The sequence below is a fragment of the Malaclemys terrapin genome, chromosome 1, assembly GCF_027887155.1.
Source record: "Malaclemys terrapin pileata isolate rMalTer1 chromosome 1, rMalTer1.hap1, whole genome shotgun sequence".
In the NCBI taxonomy this organism is placed as follows: domain Eukaryota; kingdom Metazoa; phylum Chordata; order Testudines; family Emydidae; genus Malaclemys; species Malaclemys terrapin.
In genome coordinates, this window is record NC_071505.1 from 211,456,916 (window position 1) to 211,479,015 (window position 22,100).

The following is a 22,100-nucleotide window of genomic DNA, read 5'->3' on the forward strand; positions in this document are numbered from 1 at the left end:
AGGCTTTGCACAGGATGGAGTCCCTATTGTACTAGGTGCTACACGAATACCTGTTCACTGCCCAGAAAAGTTCACCCCATCTAAGAAATTCTCACTGGTGAGAACAATCTATTGTACAGTTTGGTGAAATTAAATTCCATCCGGATGTCCGGGGCCTGGGATGCTGCCTCATCATCATTCTGTATATATGAAAAAAATCAAATTCTAACCCGACACAGTATAAGAATAAGCAGCTTCAGTGGCAATGTAGAAAGTCACTTTTTACTCTTTCAAGGATCACGCTACGATTTTCAGGAAGAGAGGTGGACACTATTCATAATATCAGATGCTGTTTTGCTGACTGCATACAATGCTGTGTGTTTTTTGTTGGTTCATTCATGACCTTATGTTAAAGAGATCAAAGTGGGGGAAGAGCACCCATGCATAGGATGTGTATTTAGGAGGAATTTCAAGTTCTGGTGATGATCAAGAATGTTTCAGAGGTGATGTTTGTGTCTCTTGGAAGAAATGTGTGCACATGAACCCCAAAGACTCTACAATTCCCCTGTTCTAAATTACGAGCTATGAAAACAGTTTTAGAGGAACAGGAAAAAGATTCAAGTCCTAGTGTGAAAGTAGGATCATCCCCAGACTATTGGAATTTTAAATACACTAGAATCTTCCTTTTATATTAGCATGTACCCCAGAAGTTTTAAGCGTTAAAAAAAATTAAACAGATAAAACTAGATCCTTTGCTAATACAAAGTGGTGTAGCTCCATTGATTTCAGTTGAACTACGCTGACTTATACTTGCTGAGAATCTGGTTCTTAACATTTGACTGAAGAAAAATGTTTTCTTCGCCTTCTGCTAGTGGTAGTCTCTGCACAGTGAATACCTGTATTTTGCGAAAGCAACTACAGTTGGTAGCCACTATAAATCAGCCAAATGCATGGAAATAACAAAATTAATGTAATTTTATTGACAACTTGAAGTTGCATGTGACTTGTGTAGCGCAGTAGAAGCAAGTTTCAGTTTAGTTTATCAAAATACTTCAGTTTTCCAGCTGGATCTGGGATTATCTGTGTGAGAAAGAAAGTGAAAGTGTTGGTCTAAAAACAAAAGGAACAAAATATTATCTACCTCATATTGTGGCATTAATGGTCACACACTACATTTAGAAATTACCTTTCACGTGTTCAGATCTAAGATTACTGCTTATCTCTAATGAACACTAAACAGTGAAGGGCAGTAGGGGTGGAGGAGGAGGAAGTGGAGTTCAAGAAAGAACCAGAATCTGCCTTGCTGAAAGAATGTACTCCAGTCTGATTTTCCCCATAAGTGAACTTGGAATTATTTCCATAAATTAACATCTGTACTCAAGTGCCTCAGAGTTTACTTACAGCTCTTGTCTTGGCCACCACGCTCTCATGGCATCTTCAGGTTTGATCTAATTAAATCAAACACATTTAGAAGGCATGGCTACAGATGTTAATGTATTCTGAAGAGTGTTTTGCAGAACTATTCTGCTGTTTAAGTGCACTACAGCTTTTGCACAGAAAGTAAAGAGAACATCTTACTTGTATTTACGTCAGTGCTATACATTTTTTGCGGCCTGATATTCTCAGCAATGAGTCAGTTGTCAGCCACAGGTGTACAGAAACAGCAGCTGCTATAAAGTAGTAATCTATTACTGCTATCAACTGGTCTCCCTTTTATTAAGTGTATTCATAGGCTTGACCCTTCTAAGAACGGGAAATCACTCACTTGTCAGCTGCTAATGGACAGATTATTCAGTTTAGCCAAGGTAGTGGAATGCATGATTTCCAATGCCATACATATGCCATCCTATAACCCACTTGCACCATAAAAATCTAAAGAGCCAGTTTTCCCCACTAAGACAAATCTCAACTAGCCCATGAATATAATTCCCAGCATCTGCTTGTTTCGCACTGTAATGCAGAGGTCTGCTGCTCTGCAGCAAAGCTAGCCACTTAAATGTTGCCAGTTGCAACTTTTACTAAAAAGCAACAGAGTCCTGTGGCACCTTTAAGACTAACAGATGTATTGGAGCATAAGCTTTAGTGGGTGAATGCCCACTTCATCAGACGCATGAACTTTTGACGTCAAAAGTCAAACTTTTACTAGAGGCGCTACAGACACTCTGGCTCTCTGCATGCACTGTTCGAGATCTTGTATGTAGATACAATTTAGGGACTGTCTTTTAATGTGTGTCAGTACAGTGACTAGCACAATGGGACCTTGATCTTGGCTGGAAACTCCAGAAGCTACTAGAATACAGTTTATTAATAATGCTGTATCAGTTTATATCACTAGCATCCTATTGACGTTCTGAAAATGTTATTGTTTATAAATAAGCCCATTGTCTATATGAACGAACACATTTCATGGCCCTGCCAAAATGTGGTATTTGATGCTGTCATGTATTACCAACTCAAGGAAAGGTGCAAAGACCACTTCAATTTTTTGCTGCTACTGAAACCTTATAGAATTTCTTTCAAGGCACCTTTTATTTATTTTCATTTTAATTTTTTTTTACATAATGCTGTTTATGCCAACAGCTGAAACAAGCAGCAGAAGAAAAAAGGGCAGCTTCCAATAAATGCCAATGATGTAATATTGTAGCTGGCAGCCTTCCGTAACCCAGTTTCTTAGGTCATGTCTACATGTACACCGTTGTAGTGGCGCTGCTGGTACCAGCATGTCTGGTGAAGATGCTCTATGCCGACGGGAAAGAGCTCTCCCATCGGAATAATAAACCACCCCGTGAACGGCATACCCTCTCCCGCCTCTCCCGCTGACAAAGTGCTGCGCAGACGAGTGCTTATGTCGCTCAGGGGGATGGCTTATTCACACACGAGTGATGTATGTTATGCCAACATAAGATGTGTGTGTAGACATAGCCTTAGAAAAACATTTTCGTTGTTCCATTGGGGCCCGATTCAACACCCACTGAATTCAGTTGCTTCAGTGGGCACTGAACTGGGCCCTTGCTCTTTGGCTCATAATCATGTTAGTGTGAAGAAACAAAAGAGATACCGTGCTGCAAAATGCATTCCATTTTACAATTCTAACCGTGATAGTGTGCTTTGCCAGATCGTGGGCAATTAATCAATGGCCTGAGAAGTGAGATTATTTATACTGAGGAACTGCTTAGGAACCCCAATCAAGGATCAAGTCTCCATTGTGCTAGGCACTGTACAGATAAGACAGAGAAGATAGCCCCTTCCTCAGAGAGCTTCCAACTCTCTTTTGACCTGCGTTGCAGGATAGGAAGGAAATTCTCCCTCAACTCAACTCTCTGGTGCTTGAGGTTTTGATCATACATTGGAAAGTTGAGGGAGAAGGAAACTCCTGCTATGAAGAAATTAACTTATTTCCTGCATGAAAAATGCAATACTGCAAACATTATATACTGTAATAAATCAGTCAATCAAATTCCAATGATAACAGATTAAGAACTTATAAAAATATCACAATGCACAGGGCCTGATATTGTGCTTCCATTCAAGTTAATGAGAATTTTGCTTTCTCCTTCAATGGAGATAGGATTGGGTCCCTAATTTTATTTAATCATGCAAAATAATTAATGTATGCTGAATATAAATACGGACTTACGGTCTCACTGCCAGGTTTCCAACCAGCAGGGCAAACTGGAAAAAAAAAAAAAAAGAAAAAGAAAAATGGAAGTTGACCTTGTAGAAAAGAAATTATTTTTCTAATTTACTTGGTTTTCTAACCATTCTCATAAAAAACTAATCTTTGAATTTTAAGTAATATAGCAAGAAGGTACCATTTGTAAATATCTGCAAATATGTAACATGCTTATTCATCAGACAGTATCCCTAAAATATTCATATTGATACTATTTTCAGGGCAGATTGGATTGTTCCATTTGCCAAAAATGGGAAATCCTTGCTTGGCTGGGTATATGTTGGTTCTGATTTTCAGTTTTCAGTCTATTAGTCAATTTACTGGCAAAGTAATAGTACCTCCCATTCTGAAGATGAATCCCCATTCCATGAGGACATATGGTGCCAAGATAAGAGCAGCAATTCCATCAGGTGGAAATGGAGACGGGTACAACTTTTTTTAAAACTAATACCAGGAGGCAAGTATTACAGTAACAATGAAGAAAAACTAAAGTTCTCTCTCTAGAATGTGTGTGTTTTGTTTGATATCCTGCTTAGGATGTAAAAGGATTAGAATGATAAAAATAAATATTTACCATTCTTGCAATTGCTCAGTTGTTCATGTACAACCTAGGTGAGACCATGGAGCTGACCCTGCAACTGCATATGGGTGGGCAGACCTTGTGCCCAGGCAGAGTTTCATTGGTTTCGATGAGGCTTTGCAAAGGCTCAAGGATCTGCCTGCACAGCTGGGATTCCACAACTGGAGCACAGGCATTTTATCCCCTGCAGACAGTGCTGCCAGCTGAAATGTGGTGAACATAATAAAAACCTTGGAGGATTCTTCTTCCTAGCCTTTGCACTGAGTCCAATGAAATAGATATGCATTGCCACAGAAATCCAGCAAAACCCAACAGGATTCCACGTGCTTCACAGGGAGAATCCAGTACTGCGTAAGCCGAGACACAGCTTTATTTGAAGCTGAACAAAAAGGACTTTATCTCCTTAATCAAAATGCTCATTGCCTTTAAGTATCTTTTCAATTCTGAATTGCAAAATAGAGCAGTTTATACAGATAATGTTACATTACATGTTAACATGTTTCAAACTGCACTACATTAAAGCACGCTAGGGAACCTGGCTCGCGCACCATCAGGATCTATGCAGACCAGTTGATGTGCCACACATTAGTTTGCTTCAGAAAGCACACCCCTATAGTGTGCATCACTGCACTGTGTAGACAACCTTAGAATGAATTGCAGCTGTGTCACTTTCCATAGGTTTGCTTTTAAACACCAACACTTTAAATTGAGAGCAGGAAGATTAGACAGCTGAACATATACATGTGTTAATAATGAAAATTGAACAGCTTATTATGGGCCAAATCCTAAACTGGTGTAACTTGGCACAGCCCCCTGAAGTCCAGGTAAAAAGCTGAAGTCAATGGAGCTATGCCAGTTTACACCATCTAAGAATCATTTACTTTAAGAGAAGAGAGAGGAATTTGCAGTCTCCATTACATTGGGCACCGAACCCAACCTCATTTTGGGAGATTCTTTTCACTGACTCAAAGTACTGTCTTGGGACACCAGTCTTCTCTCTCCCTCCGCCCCCCTCCAACAAAAACCCCAAACATTAAGATTACACTGGCAGTGCCTCTTGGATCAATTGCAGCTTGTCTAAATTTATTAAAATACTGAGCCTGATCTTCACTGCCACATACCTTGCCCAGTCATTTATGCTTATGAGTGGAAAATGGGTGTAAATGCTACTGTTTTGATTTGGTAGTATTACAACCACTTTGCATTCACTTGGGACACTACACTAGGTGCAAGGCAGGGGAGAATCAGGTCCACTGAATCTTGAATGAGGGGAACAGAAAACTTTGCTCAGTAACAACCATGAAGCTATCAAATGTTGCAGTATGCCTTGCTTCCTAACAGCTAAAAATATACCTTCCAACTAAGACCTCAGTATAATTCCCATTGCCAAAATATTGAAAACAGGTACCTTCTCCATGTTTGTCAGTGTACTGGAATGCTTGTACTAGACGAAGTGTTTCATCCACTGATCTGCCGACGGGAAGGTCATTCATTGTTATCTGTCGAAGGACCCTCTTATCATCAATAATGAAAAGGCCTCTGCAAAAACATGGAATTTTTCTTTTAGATATAAACCTAATGATATCGATCTCTATTACACACATTGTGGTGTCCAGATACTGCAGCATACCTACACTAGATCAGCAGTGTCTGGATCTCTCCAAGCACTACACAATCAAGTTAAGCACAGGTTCTGTGTCAACTTTTAATTTCCTTTGTAACTCCCTTCACATTACTTTCTCATTTATAATGCACCCAGAATACGAAGGATCGAACCTCCCCCACCTCTGGAGTCCTTCAATACCAGCCTCATTTAGAGGAGATGCTTTTCATTGACCCAAAGAACTCCATCTCTCACTGAAAGTGCCCTCAGTTTGCAGTGCTCTCAGATCTTGCTGTGACCTAGGCAAGGTTAAGTCAGAATTAAGAAAGTAGTAAGAACATAAGAATAGCCATACTGGGTCAGATCAAGGGTTCATCTAGCCCAGTAGCCTGTCTTCCAACAGCAGCCAATGCCAAGTGCTTCAGAAAGAATGAACAGAACAGGCACTCATTGAGGGATCCATCCTATTGTCCACTCCTAGCTTGTGGCAATCCGAGCACTGGGTTGCATCCCTGAGCTTCATGGAGATTAGCCAAGATCTTTTCTAGTTTTTTTTTTTTTTTTTTAAACCCAGTTATAGTTTTGGTCTTTACAATGTCCACCGGCAATGAGTTCCACAAGTTGACTGTGCGTTGTATGAAGAAGTACTTCCTTTTGTTTGTTTTAAACCGGCTGCCTATTAATTTCATTGGTTGACCCCTGGTTCTTGTATTATGAGAGAGTAAATAACACTTCCTTATTCACTTTCTCCACACCAGTCACGATTTTAGACCTCCATCATATCCCCTCTTAGTTGTCTCTTTTCCAAGCTGAAAAGTTCCAGACTTTTTAATATCTCCTCACGTGGAAGCTGTTCCATACCCCCTCATAATTTTGGTTGCCCTTTTCTGTACCTTTTCCAAAATATCTCTTTTGAGATGGGGTGACTAGAATGGTATGCAATATTCAAGATGTGGGTGTACCCTGGATTTATATAGTAGCATTATAATATTTTCTGTCATCTTATCTATCCCTTTCCTAATGGTTCCGAACACTGTTGGCTATTTTTGACTGCTGCTGCACATTGAGTGGATGTTTTCAGAGAAATATTTACAATAACTCCAAGATCTCTTTCTTGAGTGGTAACAGCTAATTTAGACCATCATTTTGAATGTATAGTTGGGATTATGCTTTCCAATGTGCATTACCTTGAACTTACCAACACTGAAATTCATCTGCCATTTTGTTGCCCTGTTCTGTGAGATCCCTTTGAAACTCTTCGCAGTCTGTTTTTTGGGCTTAACTATCTTGAGTAGTTTTGAATTGTCTGCAAATTCTGCCACCTCACTGTTTACCTCTTTTTCCAGATCATTTATGACTATGTTGAACAGCACAGTACATATCCCTGGGGGACCCCACTATTTACCTCTCTCTCCATTCTGAAAACTGACCATTTATTCCTACCCTTTGTTTGTTTTTTTCTTTTAACCATGAGATGACCTCCTTCCCTCTTATCCCATAACTGCTTACTTTGTTTAAGAGCCTTTGAGGGATCTTGTCAAAGGCTTTCTGAAAGTTCAAGTACATAAGATTGCATCTTTCTTTAGTGATATGATGATGCTTAAGAACTTTTTTATATGCACTTTGAGATTTTAGACTTCATATGAAAGTCTTGAACACTATTTATCCTTAACTATACTGCTTGATAAGTGGATCACTGATATTATAAAATGCTGAACTGTATAAATGAGAACCTAAGAGCCTTTAGAATCTATGTGGTTGAAGCTAGTTGCACAGTCCTTAGTAAAAAAATTACAGTGATAAACCAAAAGCACTTGTTACACTTAAAATATCTAGACCTGGTGAGATAATGCTCGTTCAGGGTTGACAGCATGATATTATAGGAATGTACAGACTCAGTCCATCTAGTCCAGTTTCCGGTCTCTGACAATGGTCAGAAGCAGAGGCTTCGGGGGGAGGCGGGGAGGTTTGTCTCACAGTAGGCAGATGTGGGATAATTTGCCCCCTACATTAATTCCTATAATATTTAAAGACTGATTTTAAATCCTGACGCATGAGGTACAGTATCCCTCCAAATTTTTTAGTACTAACTATAACAATGCCGGATATTCTTGACATTCATAGAAGTATCTAATCCCGTTTTAAATGTTGCAAATGACTTCCTCTGGCAATGAGTTCCAGCGAGGTGTGGTGTGAAAAAGTATTGCCTTATATCAATTTTTGAATTTGCTACCTTCTCATTTCACTGAATTTTCCCTTGGTCTTTTTATGAGGCAAGGAGAAAGTTCCTGACCTACCCTCTCTCTACCATTAATTATTTTATATACTTTGAATGTATCCCCTCTTATTCTTCTCCTATCTGAAGAAAATAATGCCAATGTTTCAGTTTCTCTTCAAAGCAGATGTATCCTGTGCTGTTGCTCATTCCTATCTCCCTTCGCTGAAGCCCCTCTAATTCAGCAATTTCCTCTTTGAGATGGGGTGATCCGTTCTGCACACAGTACTCCAGTTGAGATGGCACCATTTATTTATATAATGGCATAGTATCCTCCTTCCTATTCCTTATGCATCCTAATATCTTGTTTACTTTTTTGAATGCAGTTATACACTGAACAGAGGTCACAATGATTCCCAGGGCTCTTTCCTGAGCTATTACAGTTGATTTAGAACCTTGGTAAGGTGTATGAATAGTTACTTAGCATTTATTGACACTGAATTTCATTTGCCATTGTGTTGGCCATTCATCTAGCTTGGTTAGGACTCTCAATCTCCTCACATCCTTCTCTGCTTTTGACAAACCTAAGTAACTATCATTTGAAAATTCTGCTACCTATACAGAGCATTAAAAAACAGTGGACCAAATATAAAACCTTGAAGAACCCCACAGCTAATCTTTTGCTATAATGAAAATTGGCTATTTAATCCTAGTTTCTGCAGCTATAGTAAGAGCATTTCAAAGTTACTTTCAAAAGGTGAACATAAGTCCACTTAAGTTTCACTTTCTTGTACAGCAGGGGTTGGCAACCTTCGGCAGGTGGACCATCGGGGTAATCCGCTGGTGGGCCACGAAACATTTTGTGTACTTTGACTGTCCGCAGACACGGCCCCCCGGAGCTCCCAGTGGCTGTGGTTTGCCATTCCCAGCCAGTGGGAGCTGCGGGAAGCGGCAGCCAGCACATCCCTATTCTACACATTAGCTAATCAGACAAATATTTAAGTGGGACCTTGCTCCTTCCAAGTCCACCTTCTTTACCTATTTACTGCAGCAAAGATGCAATTCTGAATTTGCAACATTGTCCAGACAGGAGATCTAATGTCACAAAACAATGTTTTCACTACAGGATCAGGTAACTGCAGTGTAAGGGACACTGATCTGTTTCAAGCATGAGTATCTGTAGTATTAACAAAGAACACTGAAAATGAATGGGCAAGAAATACTACTTATCAAACAATGCCACAACTACCACTAGACAAGATTTATACCTGTGGTCAGCAGCAAGATGGTCAATACAAAACATCTAACAGACAGTTCTTTGCCAGATCTTGAGTTCATGGTTCAGTTACTCCTAACCAAAACACTGCAAGTAATGGAGGAAAAGGCCAGAACTGAGAATTCAGATTCTGGCAGGATAAAGCTTTTCAGTTCACCTTTAAATCTCTGAGTTTTACATGCACAATAGATCATTGTGAGTTAATTTCCATTTTTTTTTTTTAATTAAGGAACATTTCCTTGTGGACTAAGAGCTTTAATATACAATTTCAGCTAAGTTATCAACAGTCGGTGGAAAAATTGCCTGTATTTATCCATGTAAATAGACCCAGTATATGTTCAGATTAACTACTGTGATGAACATAGTATATAATTAAACAGTATGAGAGAAGTGCCAATACCGAGTGCCCCTTTAAATGGAACTGGAAGAATGCACTGCTATAACAAGACAGAATGCACCATAATGGTTTGTAGTACCGAAGTGTGTGCCCTTGGTCCTCTAGGTATACTCCATAATCCTTTGAAATCTGGTGGGTCAAATCTGAAAGGAGTGGGATCTTCATTGGTCCAAGTCCTCCTTGTTTTCGTGGCGTATTAATCCTTTGACAAACAAAAGAGATGCACATTTATTCTTCAGAGAGATTTTTATTCCACATACAAGTAACTCTTGCATGCAGCTTTTTTGCAGAAGGAATATTTATATTTCTGTTTTTCTTTTTCCTACTTGTTTGCTCCAACCTGCTTCCTACGCTCCTTCAATGTGTCCATTTACAGTTGCCTTAATCTCCTCTTCACGCCTCCTTCCATGCTTAATTTACACTTGAAACACCCTCCTTCTCTCTCTGTGGCCAAACTACCAGGGTGGATTTGATTTAAGTCAATCATGAGTCAGGAAGACTCTATTTAATCACTGTTTTCTACATAAGTGCATTCTTGTTGGTTGTTATAACCTTAATATATATTCTTCACAACTCAGCGATAGATGTAAGTTTGTTTTAGAAGGTACACACTATACATTTTTAAATAGTGATTTATTTTGAAAACTTTTCAGGTTAGTTTTATAGCTATATCAGAAAATGAATGATTGTTTGGTTATTTCATTTACCAAAGGTAATTGAAGCCGATATTTATGAAGTCCTTGAGAGGTGAACTATCATTAATATTTGGAGGACTTTCTTGCCCTGCTGTATTAGAAGGAGAACATCACCAGACAGATATTTAAATTGTTTTATTTAACTAAAATAACAACGTTATGTATTCTGGATTTTTTTTCTTCAACAGCAAACGTATAATAATTTAACAAAACAAGCATATGTCCCTCCCTTCTCACATTTATCTCCAAACTTCTTCTCCTTGTCCAGATCTATTCTGTCCCCAATAATCATCTATTCGTTGAACTTTTTGAAACTTTTCACTTTTAGAGAGAGGTAAGGGATTGACTCTGTGTACACAAATTTGCAGAGGGACAAAAGAGTTGAGGTCTGTTATTTCTCACCTCTATTATATTATTTATTTAAAAATATTTTTGCTGTTAACAAGCATGTTACCTCTGGAGACACAAATCCACAATATGAGATCTGCAAAACTAAGCATCTCTGATGGTATCGTCTAGACTGAGCACTGAGTCCCATTGGGTAGATAGAAAGATTAACCTAAATAATCTATACAGAAGCCTGTGGAACCCCATAAGATTGGGTCCCTAATCCATGAACTATTGGAACTCATTTACAAAACTTCTCTTAAACATTACATGAATATATTGTGTCATACTATAGAATTAGAATTTATAATCCCTATTCCATGATGAGATATCTTTGAGCTATAATGTATATTAATTGAAACTATCTTTAGATGGATTTTTTTTGATAAAATGCTTTTTGAGGAAAAAAAGCAGATTTAAATGAAAAGATTTCAGATTTTTTTTTATTTTTTTAATCACTGATTTTTATCCACCCTGCAAACTACCCTGTCCTTCTTCCAAATCCCACAATTAAAAACAACAACAAAACCCCAGTGAAGATTTCTTTGGTATTAATCCAACATAGAATGTTTTATCATAAAGTTGGATGAATAATTTGTAATGAACAATTTATTCTAATGGTAAAACCAAAGTCATCACTTTTACTTTGACACCTTCAACAATAAACTTTATTTTTGAATTTCTTACCATTAGTTTTATTACTTGCCAATTTTTATTCAACACAGCATCACACCTTATCATTCAATATTTACTTGACAATATTAGTGCATCAGACAGAGTATGTGAATTTGGGGAAGCAACCCATAATCTCATATGTATCCACCAATAATTTCCTGTAAAAGACACATGGGTAGGCTACATACCATGCTAAGTGAGTGAACTGTGAGTCAACAGAACATGCAACCACTTCAGTGTTTATTGCTCTGAATTCTTCAATTCTGTCACTGAAGGCGATAATTTCAGTTGGACACACAAATGTGCTAAAAAATTGAAAACAAAGTAAATTCAGAATTCTCAGAATATCCAGGAGTGATTTTTCAGTTAGCTTAATACACAGCTAAATTAGTTTCTACAGAGAAGCTAGATATTGTTTGCAGTATATAAAATAGATAAATTGTGAATTACTTATCACAACTATTGTTTTTATTTACAGATGGAATCCAATATACACAATTAAAATAATTTTCACTTTGCAAGTAACTGCGTTCCTAACAGCATTCATAAATACATTCACAGATGGATTATCTATCTTCAAACCATGTGCAAGTGGTTTGTGAATAATAAGATTGAAAATGCAGTCTGTGTTGATTTAGTAATATTACAACTTACAGTTTAGCTACATGTACAATTAATCACTGATTTTAAAACTGTACAGGAATAAGTGGATTAAAGTATGACACACCAAATTGCAGAGAAACAGATGTCATGATTTCCTGGAAAATAGTAATGCAAGTTGTAGCTATTTTGCATTTGACCTCCTCCTGCTTCTTCTAGGCACAAAATTACACTTTAGGTCACAATTGTTCAAGCTTTGAGGCTAGGAGGAAAATAAGTCAGGATTCCAATTATTTTCACTATCAGAGCAGCTAACTGTCTCTACTATTTACCCTTTCTTTGTAAAGAGCTTTGAGTTCTAGTGATGAAAAGTGCTACATGAGTATTACTAGTTTACTGTATGTTTTGTTCCTCATTTCGAGAAAACAAGGGGCCTGATTCTCCTCTTATTACACTGGTATAAATCAGAAGTAACTCCATTGACTGCAGTGGAGTTACAATAGTGTAATGAAAGGAAAGTCCATCCAATAATTTAAGTTAAATGTATCCCATAACATCCTTAAAAGTCTGTAAGAGGAAATCAGTCTCCCTAAAAATGTCTTCCAGGGAGTATGAAGTGAAGCGATAAGAGATGGTGTTACTCTTTCCTGTATGCATTTTCCATTTGCAGCAATGAGTTGTATGGTAGCAAGGAATGTAAATGTTTCCCAGTAAAATGCTATAGAATTACAAAATGTCAAGTGCAGTTGCAATCAACATCTTAATGTTCCCTGACTCTAATCAACACACTTCCAAAATTCAGGAAGGTGGCGGGGAGGGGGGGGAGGGAAGGAGGGAAATATATACCTTGGTATGTCTGCATCAGTTTTACTTACAAGTCAAGAGGGTAGAAGAAGAAGACAAGATATTTTCCTTGATAATCTGTTAATTTCAGCTCTTTAAACTCTCCATTGATTACTGCTGTTCCTTCCCAATAAGGTGCTGGCTTGGAAACTAGAAACATAAAATATAGATCCAAATTGAAGTATAAGAATAAAGTGAAGCATGCGTACATAAATGAGGCTGTTCAGCAGGTAACACATGTCCAAGGACAGTTTTCCTCTCTGGATGGATGTCTCTGTTTCCTTACAGTAAAAAACACTTTGTAGGACGCATGACTTACATAATCAAACTTTATTAATTTCAACCTTCCATAGGAGGAATGCACACCACATGTTGGGGTCATGCTGTGTTTAAAAAAAAATGTACATTTCAAGATGCATACATAACTCAATAGATTTGTGTTCACAAATTTCTGAACCATTTGAAATATTGCCAAGGATAAGGCTGCATGAGAGAAAATGCTGCACACATTTACCATGACCCCCTTAACACATTACAAGATTACTACTGGCTGCTGATTTGCACTGAATGATGTATGACTACTGGAGTTATTGATTTCAGTAAATTATATTTTGCTATAAATAACTTATGTGCCATGAGTAAAGAGTGGTTTAATTTCACATTATATTTACTCCTTAGCAAAACTGGTTTTCTAAAATTTAATTCTGCAGGAAATACATGACAGAAGATGTGTTCAAGGCACAAATGCTTAAAATATGTAGGTTGTCTGTTAGTGCAACCCATCTATAAACTAACTTAGTGGTTATTGCACAAAAATATTCAGACTACGCAGCAGAAAAAGATTAAGGATATGTCTACACAAGCACTTTTGTCAGTATACCTTATGTTGCTCATGGGTGTGAAAAAAACACCCCTCGGAGCGACATCCGTTACTAACAGAAGCGTCGGTATGGACAGCACTATGTCGGGAGAGAGACACTCCTGATGACATAATTACCACCACTCATTTGAGGTGGGTTAGTTATGTTGATGGGAGAGCTCTCCCATCAGCATAGTGCAGCTACACAAGAGATCTTACAGCAGCACAGCTGCATTGGTACAGCTGTGCTGGTGTAAACTTGATAGTCTAGACAGGACCTAAAACAACATTAGTGAAACTGCACTATAGACATGCTTACAGGAGGTATAACAGGTGTCCAGTATCAGAGGGGTAGCCATGTTATTCTGGATCTGTAAAAAGCAAGAGAGAGTCTTGTGGCACCTTTAAGACTAACAGAAGTATTGGAGCATAAGCTTTCGTGAATGAATAGCCACTTTGTCAGACGCAGTGGGTATTCACTCACGAAAGCTTATGCTCCAATACTTCTGTTAGTCTTAAAGGTGCCACAGGAGACTCTGTTGCTTTTTAGGAGGTATAACACACTACTCTACCACAGACTAATCCAGAGTGCTGGAGATTTTCAAACTGTAAGTACAGTGAAGTAGCATTTCTCAATATCAAAGCACAGAACACTGAGCATTCCATGCCTGAGGGCAGTGTGTTGGTGATCCAGTATCAAACTGAAGGGATTTAAACATGACTGAAATGTCAAGCATATATTGTTGGGTAAGTTACTATACTGCTCAAAGCAATGTTTGGAATTGATTGAATAGCATGCTGATTAATATTAGACAATTATTGTCAACAGCACAGTATCTGTTATAAGTAGGCTTATATGCAGTGTTGTAGCCGTGTTGTGGTCCCAGGATATTAAGAGAGACAAAGTGGGTGAGGTAATATCTTTTATTGGACAAACGTCTGTTGGTGAGGGAGACAAGCTTTAGAGCTTACACAGAGCTCTTCTTCAGGTCTGGGAAACTAACTCAGGGCAGGTCTACACTACAAATTTACATTAGTCCAGCTGCACCAATGCTGCACATTTGGGAAAGATGCTCTAAGAGGATGGGAGAGAGCTCTCCTCCTGACATAATGCTTTCTCCATGGCAGTGGTGGGCAACCTGCGGCCCATCAAGGTAATCCACTGGCGGGCCACCAGACAGTTTGTTTACATTTGCACAGATGCCCGCAGCTCCCAGTGGATTCCAGCACGTCCCTGCGGCTTGCGCCGCTTCCCACAGCTCCCATTGGCCAGGAATGGCGAACCGCAGACACCAGGAGCTGCGGGCAGCCCCAAATGTAAACAAACTATCTCGGGCCCACAGTGGATTACCCTGATGGGCCGCAGGTTACCCACCACTGCTACATGGGGTTAAGGTCAGTATAACAACATTGCTCAGATTCACACCCCAAGCGATGTAGTTATATTGAAGTAAGTATGTAGTATAGACCAAGCCTCCGAGTGTCACTGCTAAATACAAGGTGGAACAGATTGAAATGTGTTGACTACTTATGCTAAAAAAGGGACCACTCAAGATGAAATGGCCCATTAACACCCCTCCAGTCATAGTGAGGAAAAGGGGGGGAGGGAGAGAATGTTGTAATGAGCAATAAATCCAGTGTCTATATTCAATCCATGAATTTTAGGCATGTCTACACTACAAACTTAAGTTGACCTATATTAGGTCGACTTACAGCCACCACAATAATTACTGCAGTGGTTCATGTCCACACAACCCTCCTTCTGTTGGTGGCGCACACATGTCCTCACCAGGAGCGCTTCCACCAACTTAAGAGAGGTAATGAGGGGAGCTGAGAGCCTGGGCTTCCAGCTCTACATGCAGCTGCCCCCTCGGCAGCCTGGCAGAAGAGGATGACCGGGCTCTAGCTGGAGCTCCCCACCCACCCAGGGTGACAGCCCGGGCTGTGAGCTGGGCTTTCTTGTTAATTTCACAGCGCTAGCAGGGAGTCGTGAAATTGACAAGAATGGCAGCCAACAGGCAATGTAAGTAACCTGCAATGTCTAGAGTCACCCTAACTACACCAACATAAGCCCTACTCCTCTCAAGGAAATGGAGTTATATCAGTGTAGTAGAGCACTTACATCAATGGGAGCAAGATTGTAGTGTAGACACTGATGTAATTAGGTCGATGTAAGTTGCTTTACCTCGACCTAACTGCAGTGTAGACCAGGCCTATGTGTCTGGCAAAGTTATGAATTTAAGGTCCCAGGCTCGTCTTTTGAAATGTTGTGCAGTTTTCCTTTGAGAATGAGGACTGATAGAGTGATCGCTGACCTATCAGTCCTCATCCACAAAGGAAAACTGATGAGACTGGGACCTTAAATTCATAACTTTGCTAGACATGGACTGAATACAGACACTGGATGTATAGCTCATTACAATAATCTTTAAGGACTTACAACCCCTCTAGCTGCTTTCTTCCAGTCCCCATTTCCTCCCTCCGATTGGAGAGGTGTTAACGGGCCACTTCACCTCCAGTGGTCCCTTGAAATGTGTGTTTAGCATAAGTAGTTAACAATCTGTTCCACTTTGTCCTCAATGATGCGGAGTTAGTTTCCCAGACTTGAAGAGCTCTGTGCAAGCATAAAGGCATGTCTCTCTCACCAACAGAAGTTGGTCCAATAAAAGATATTACCTCATCCACCTTGTTTTGCTAATAAGTAGGCTTGGCAGAGTTTGATTTTTATTTTTTTTATAATTTTGATATCTGCTTAAGCATATTTTTAGTTTTTTTTTAATTGATTTTAAACTTTCACAGTTACAGGAAATTATGGGTGAGGGTGTTACACAACTATTTGACAGCAGATGTTGAAATTCAAAAAGTTAAAGCTTTTGTTGACATCACATCAAAATATACTAAGTTAATATCCTTAAATCAAACTAAGTTCTCAAGCAGCATTTTTCTTACTCTGCCTATTTGTAAATTTTGATTATTATTGATGGAAATTTGTCAGTTTGTGTGTATGGTGAAATTGACTTTTACCAACATTTACCAATTAAAAATCAAATCCTTACTAGCCTAGTTATAAGATACCTACATTAGTACATGAATAATGGCATTAAAAACTTGCACTGTCTTTTTATTTTTATTAGCACAGCCCACAAATTTTGGTACACATACCAAAGTCTTTCTCTAGTAACTTATACTGTACACATTTTTATAAATTACCCATACACACTAACCCTCACAAGATGTTTCATTTGACAAGTCTAGTTTATTTTATTTATGGTAGCACTTTGCTGTCAGTGTTTTGTAAAATTCTTCACTATGAAACCTTGAGATTTCTCAGTAATATTCTTCTACTGAATCTCTGGAGATAAGAGGGAAGACACTATCTATTTCCAAGTGTGGGCAAGCTCTACATTTCTATTTAGAGCTGGTTGGGAATTTTCTGACAAAACATTTTTTTGTCAAAATGCTGATTTGTGGAAAACAAAACTATCTGTGGGAAAAGGTTGGTTTCAATGAATCTCCTGATTCAAATTTTTTCTGAACACTTTGAAATTTTTGATGCTTCTGAAAAGAAATTTCAATTTGAAATGACTATATGAAATGTTGTTAACTTATTCCAAAAGTTAAAGGTTGAAATCTAAACACGTTTTGATCAATTTGTGAACATTTGAGATTAACTTTTTATCCAGATTTAGCATGGGGAAAATGGCAATCTCAAACTTTTGTGAAACAGAAAAACATTTCCTGCCCAGTGTTCTACTATAGATTAATGTAACTGGGAATCTCACTTGACTACAAAATTGTTGAAAATTTCTAAGAACGGGTGACCATTTTAAACAGGTGTCAGAAAACCCCTTAACTATAATTCAATTAAAATGATCTGCCCCTGAATCGCCAATGTAATAACTTCACATGAGAGCTCTCTAAATATAGCTAACAAAACAAAACAAAAAAAATCAGAATCACAAACAAGACTGTTAAGTCTAATTTTAGGAGACTTTTGCTGCAGCTAACTTTTTGGTCATATCCTACCATTCTTTTGTACACAGAACACTTACAGAAGCCAGAGTAGCGCATGTAGCTAGCTCACCAGTCACAGTGTGACCCTTTAGTTCATAAAATATTTTAAATCTTAATGAGAACCCCAATGTATTCTGTATATTATTTACATTACTTCTCTTCCCTCATTCTTTAATACTGCCCCTTCAATGAAAACAGCACCTTTGTTAAAGAGTTAATCTGTTACTCTGCTGCTGATTCCCTTCCCAAGCTCTCCATTGTAGTACAAATAACAACCATGACAAATGATTGTTACCACAAACTGAAGAGACTTTCATTGGGGAATGAGGGGGAGAATTGCAAGAACAGATGAAGATTTTTCATGTTAGTATTCAAATAACACACTATACAAAGTTCAAAATCGAATCTTGAAAAACAGTGTGTCTGACCCAGTTTAAAATCCTATTAAATTTGTTCTGCAGAGGCCCTCCATTAGGCAGAAATCTGTCTATGTTCATCCATCCTACTGCTTGATAACTGAAATACCTCATCTGAACAAAACTGAGTCTCTAACAAAATAAGTAACTGAGTAAATATACTTTTCTATTTATTCAGTGATAAACAGAAAAGTGATCTAGAGTTGCACTCCAATTGTGCCACTGGCTTTGGATGGGGTGGCTGCTGTGGAGCTCCAGTGAGTTCATTTAGGCTGTGTGTGGCGATAGGAATGTAGCTGCACAAAGCAAGTTACAGAAGCAGAGGTTTAGAACTTCCATAACATAACCTGGGGTAGGCACAAATTCCAATAGTCCAGTGGTTCCCAAACTTTAACAACCTGTGAAGCCCTTTCACTAAAATGTCAAGTCCCACGAAGCCCCCTCTTAAAAATGAATGTTTCCAGGGATTTTCTCCTTTACCCGAGTATAAATTATGAAAGCAGTGATCTTGGAAATATAAAATTTGTTTTTGTGACATCCTTATTACACACTATTTATTATTAATCATTACAGTATTTTTATGATGTTATGAAAACAACAACACTCTTCCAAGATCTCACTTCCATAGCTTGTATCACTTCGAATAAGCCTGTTATAAGACAAGGCTCCTATGTTTCATCAAGGAGTATCAGATGTGAAACAGCATGAAGGTATTTAAGAAGCCAAATCAAAGAGTTCCTCCTACATAATCATTCAGGTCTTGAGCAGTCCAGGCAAACAACGCACATTACAACAAAGCTTAAACTTGTTCTTCATAATAATTTTAAAAACAATACTAGCTGCCTATTTAATTTTAAAAACAGCAAAAAATATCCACCTCCCTTTCCATTTCTTATAAGGAGTCTTGAAGTTTAAATCTCCTCAGTGTGATAGATACGTTTGCTCTGATCTGCTTAGCTCTTGGAAGTCCAGGGGCTCCGGGCTGCTGGCCTCGTGCTGCCTGGGGGTCCCTAGGGACAGCTCTGTCCGCCATTAGGGAATTTTTTCCTGAGAACCCCCTGTAACATTTTGCGAACCCCAGTTTGGGAAACACTGCAATAGTCTAATGTGCATCACGAGCAACCAAAATATCCAAAAGGATTCCAACATATTGGAATCTAGGACTAAAACTGTAATTTACTCCTATTTAGAGAATCTCCCTTTATTTAAAAAGAGTTTAACATGGTGTATATAAACTATTTAATTCTACAGATGGGGTTAATGAGTGGCATATTCCTCATTGCTAGTAGCTGTCCATTGGCATGGTTTCTGATTCCCTAAACAGGCTCCTTTGCTTTTGACAAACTGTATTTTGGCAGAAATGTTAACTTATCTATTTACTACGAGGGGAAAAGGCAGAAACTTGGGCCATGGTACTAAATACCTCCCCCTACCCCGTGAAAATCCTCAAGCAGAGTAAATTCTGATTTTCAGATTATTTAAACTCGGCAGTGAGGGAGCTGCTTAGGGCTCTGCACACTTTAAACCAATAGGCTTTGTCTGACGTGGCCTTCTCCCCTAGCAGCAGTGAACTGTGCATCTGGCTCAGAAAAGCAAACAGTGGGAGCAGAGTGAAGGGACCACAGTTTAAGACTGCAATAACCCCCCCTCCCCCTCTGCACACACGGGCTGCCACTAAACCAAACAAGCTGCACTATAACCAATAGCTCTAGGTTAGCCCGCTTGGGCCACTTTTATCCTCATCGCAAAAAGGGCTCCCCGGAAGGCCGCTTTGCTGAGATGCTGCGCAAGGGCTTGTCCTGGGGGGCGGGCAGACAACACCTTTTACAAGCGTTCATGCAGCTGGGTGCTGGCTGCCCTGCGATGGAGGGATCGCCGCCTCCGCTGCACAAGTGGAGGGAAACTGAGGCCGGGGGAAGCAGCAGAGACACCCGCCCCCACAGCTGGGATCTCTGCTCCTGACGGGCCCACACGGGAACCCCACTCTCTAGAGCCTTTTACTGGAGCGGGGGCGGTGTTAGCCTGGGGCCTCAGTCACCCTGCACCCGCGGGGGGGGGGGGGGGGGGGAAGAGGGGACAGGGCAGGAGGGTCGGGCACTGAGCGCCACTGATTGCAGCCCTGCAGCGGGAGGGGACGGGGCTGCGGTGGGGAGACGGGAAATTGTTCAGCAACATCCCTAACCACCCCGCAGCGCCCGCGCCGCTACCTACTCTTGGCCTGGCTGAGGTGCAGGGAGTGGTCGGAGACGGGCACGCGGGCCGCCTCCCCGGGGTAGACCTGCCCCCCCGCGTAGTAATGGCACTTCTCCTCCGCGCGGGCCTGCTCCTGGGCCGCCCCGGGCCCCGCCAGCGCCAGCGCCCAGCACAGCGCCAGCCACCGCCGCGCCGCCTCCATGGCCGCCCGAGCAACTGCACGTCCCCCGGCCCGCGCCCGGGAACAGCCAGCGCCGGGGCCAACAAGGGGCGGAGCTCTGCCCACACACACACCCCGCCCCTTCACATTGTTCCCCCACTGCCCTGCGCCCTTCCACCGTACACCCCCACCGCTACACGTACACACACTGCCCCTTCCCTCTACTTCCCTCACACTGCCCTCTGCCCTTCCCCTTCCATCCCATACACACACAGCCCCTTCCCTCACAGTGTCCCGCCCGCCCTTCCGCTTCCATCCCATATGCACACTGCCTCCTTCCCACTGCTTCCTCCACATTGTCCTCCTCTCCTCACACACCCTGTACTCCTTCCTATTGCTGCCTCCACTGCCCTGCCCTCCACACCCCATCAGCCTCCCCTCCCAACAGACACACAACAGCTCCTCCCACTGCTTCCCCCTGCCTTGCCTTCCCATCCTCTCCCCTCCCATATACACACTGCCTCTGTCCACTCCTTTCCCCACATTGCCCTCTTCTTCTGCCACACACAGAGCCCCTTCCCACTCCCCTCCTACACACTCCTCTCCCCTCCACCACACACACAGGCACATGCTGCCCCCTCTCTTCCTTCCCCTCCAACTTCTCCCTTTCCTCCTATCCAGTCTCAAACATCAAATGTACTGACCAACTATCCTGAAAAACTGCTATTTCTAGATCTTGTGCCACCATTGACAACAGTCAATGATTCATTTCAATGAGACTTTGTTGGCAAAGCTATACAAGTGTTGTGAAAGTGTTAGTGTTTTTTTTAAAAGCCAGAACCCTCAAGCGTTTGTCAGAGCTGCAGTGCATATATGCTCAGGCTAGACACTGGCTGGGATTTCTTCTTCCAACATCCATTTGTAAGCAGTGTGCATTCCTGATATGGTGGCACCTCACAAAGTTATAGTGAGTGCACAGATCGGGGACTCCACAAGTAACATAAGAGATGCTAACACACACACATAAAAAGGCAGAGAGATAGGTCTGTGCAGCAAGATTTGGATCAATGTGGGGTATTGTAAAGCAATGGTTCTCAACCAAGGATCTGAGACCCACTGGGGGGCTGTCAAGCAGGGCCAGCATTAGACTCACTGGGGCCCAGGGCAGAAAGCCAAAGCCCTGCCACATGGGGTTGAAGCTCGGGTTCTGTGCCCCGCCACCCAAGGCTGAAGCCTGAGCAATGTAGCTTTGCAGGGGCTCCTGTGGCGTGGTGCCCCAAGCAATTGCCCTGCTTGCTACCCCCTAATGCTGGCCCTGGCTTTTATATGCAGAAAACCCGCTATTGTGACACAGGAGGGAAGTGGCATTTTTATAGCATGTTGGGGGGACCCAAGGGCAGCTGGTATCGTAGGCAAGGGGAGGCTGTGCCTCCCCAAACAGCCTACTGTGGCCACGCCCCCAGGCCAGCGTGCCTCCTGCAGGGACTCGGGGCCGCTGGGACAGCTGGTGCTGGGCCGTGCTGCCTGCCCTAGGG

General features: G+C 40.8%; 1 protein-coding gene across 2 annotated transcripts; it reads right to left on the reverse strand.

Annotated features, from left to right (window-relative positions):
• Positions 1-936: 936 nt before the first annotated feature.
• PRDX4 (peroxiredoxin 4) lies at positions 937-20,674 on the reverse strand. Of its 2 annotated transcripts, XM_054006097.1 has the most exons (8): positions 20,424-20,674; positions 12,956-13,073; positions 11,669-11,785; positions 9,803-9,925; positions 5,641-5,771; positions 3,617-3,651; positions 1,381-1,427; positions 937-1,059 (listed from the first exon to the last, which is right to left on the reverse strand). In XM_054006097.1, the coding sequence occupies exons 1-8, from the start codon at positions 20,605-20,607 to the stop codon at positions 1,056-1,058; spliced, it is 759 nt and encodes a 252-aa protein (XP_053862072.1). In that variant the 5' UTR covers positions 20,608-20,674; the 3' UTR covers positions 937-1,055. The 2 variants fall into 2 exon arrangements, with proteins under 2 accessions (XP_053862072.1, XP_053862066.1); XM_054006091.1 differs by lacking the exon at positions 1,381-1,427 and having other exon boundaries at positions 20,424-20,672.
• Positions 20,675-22,100: the final 1,426 nt, after the last annotated feature.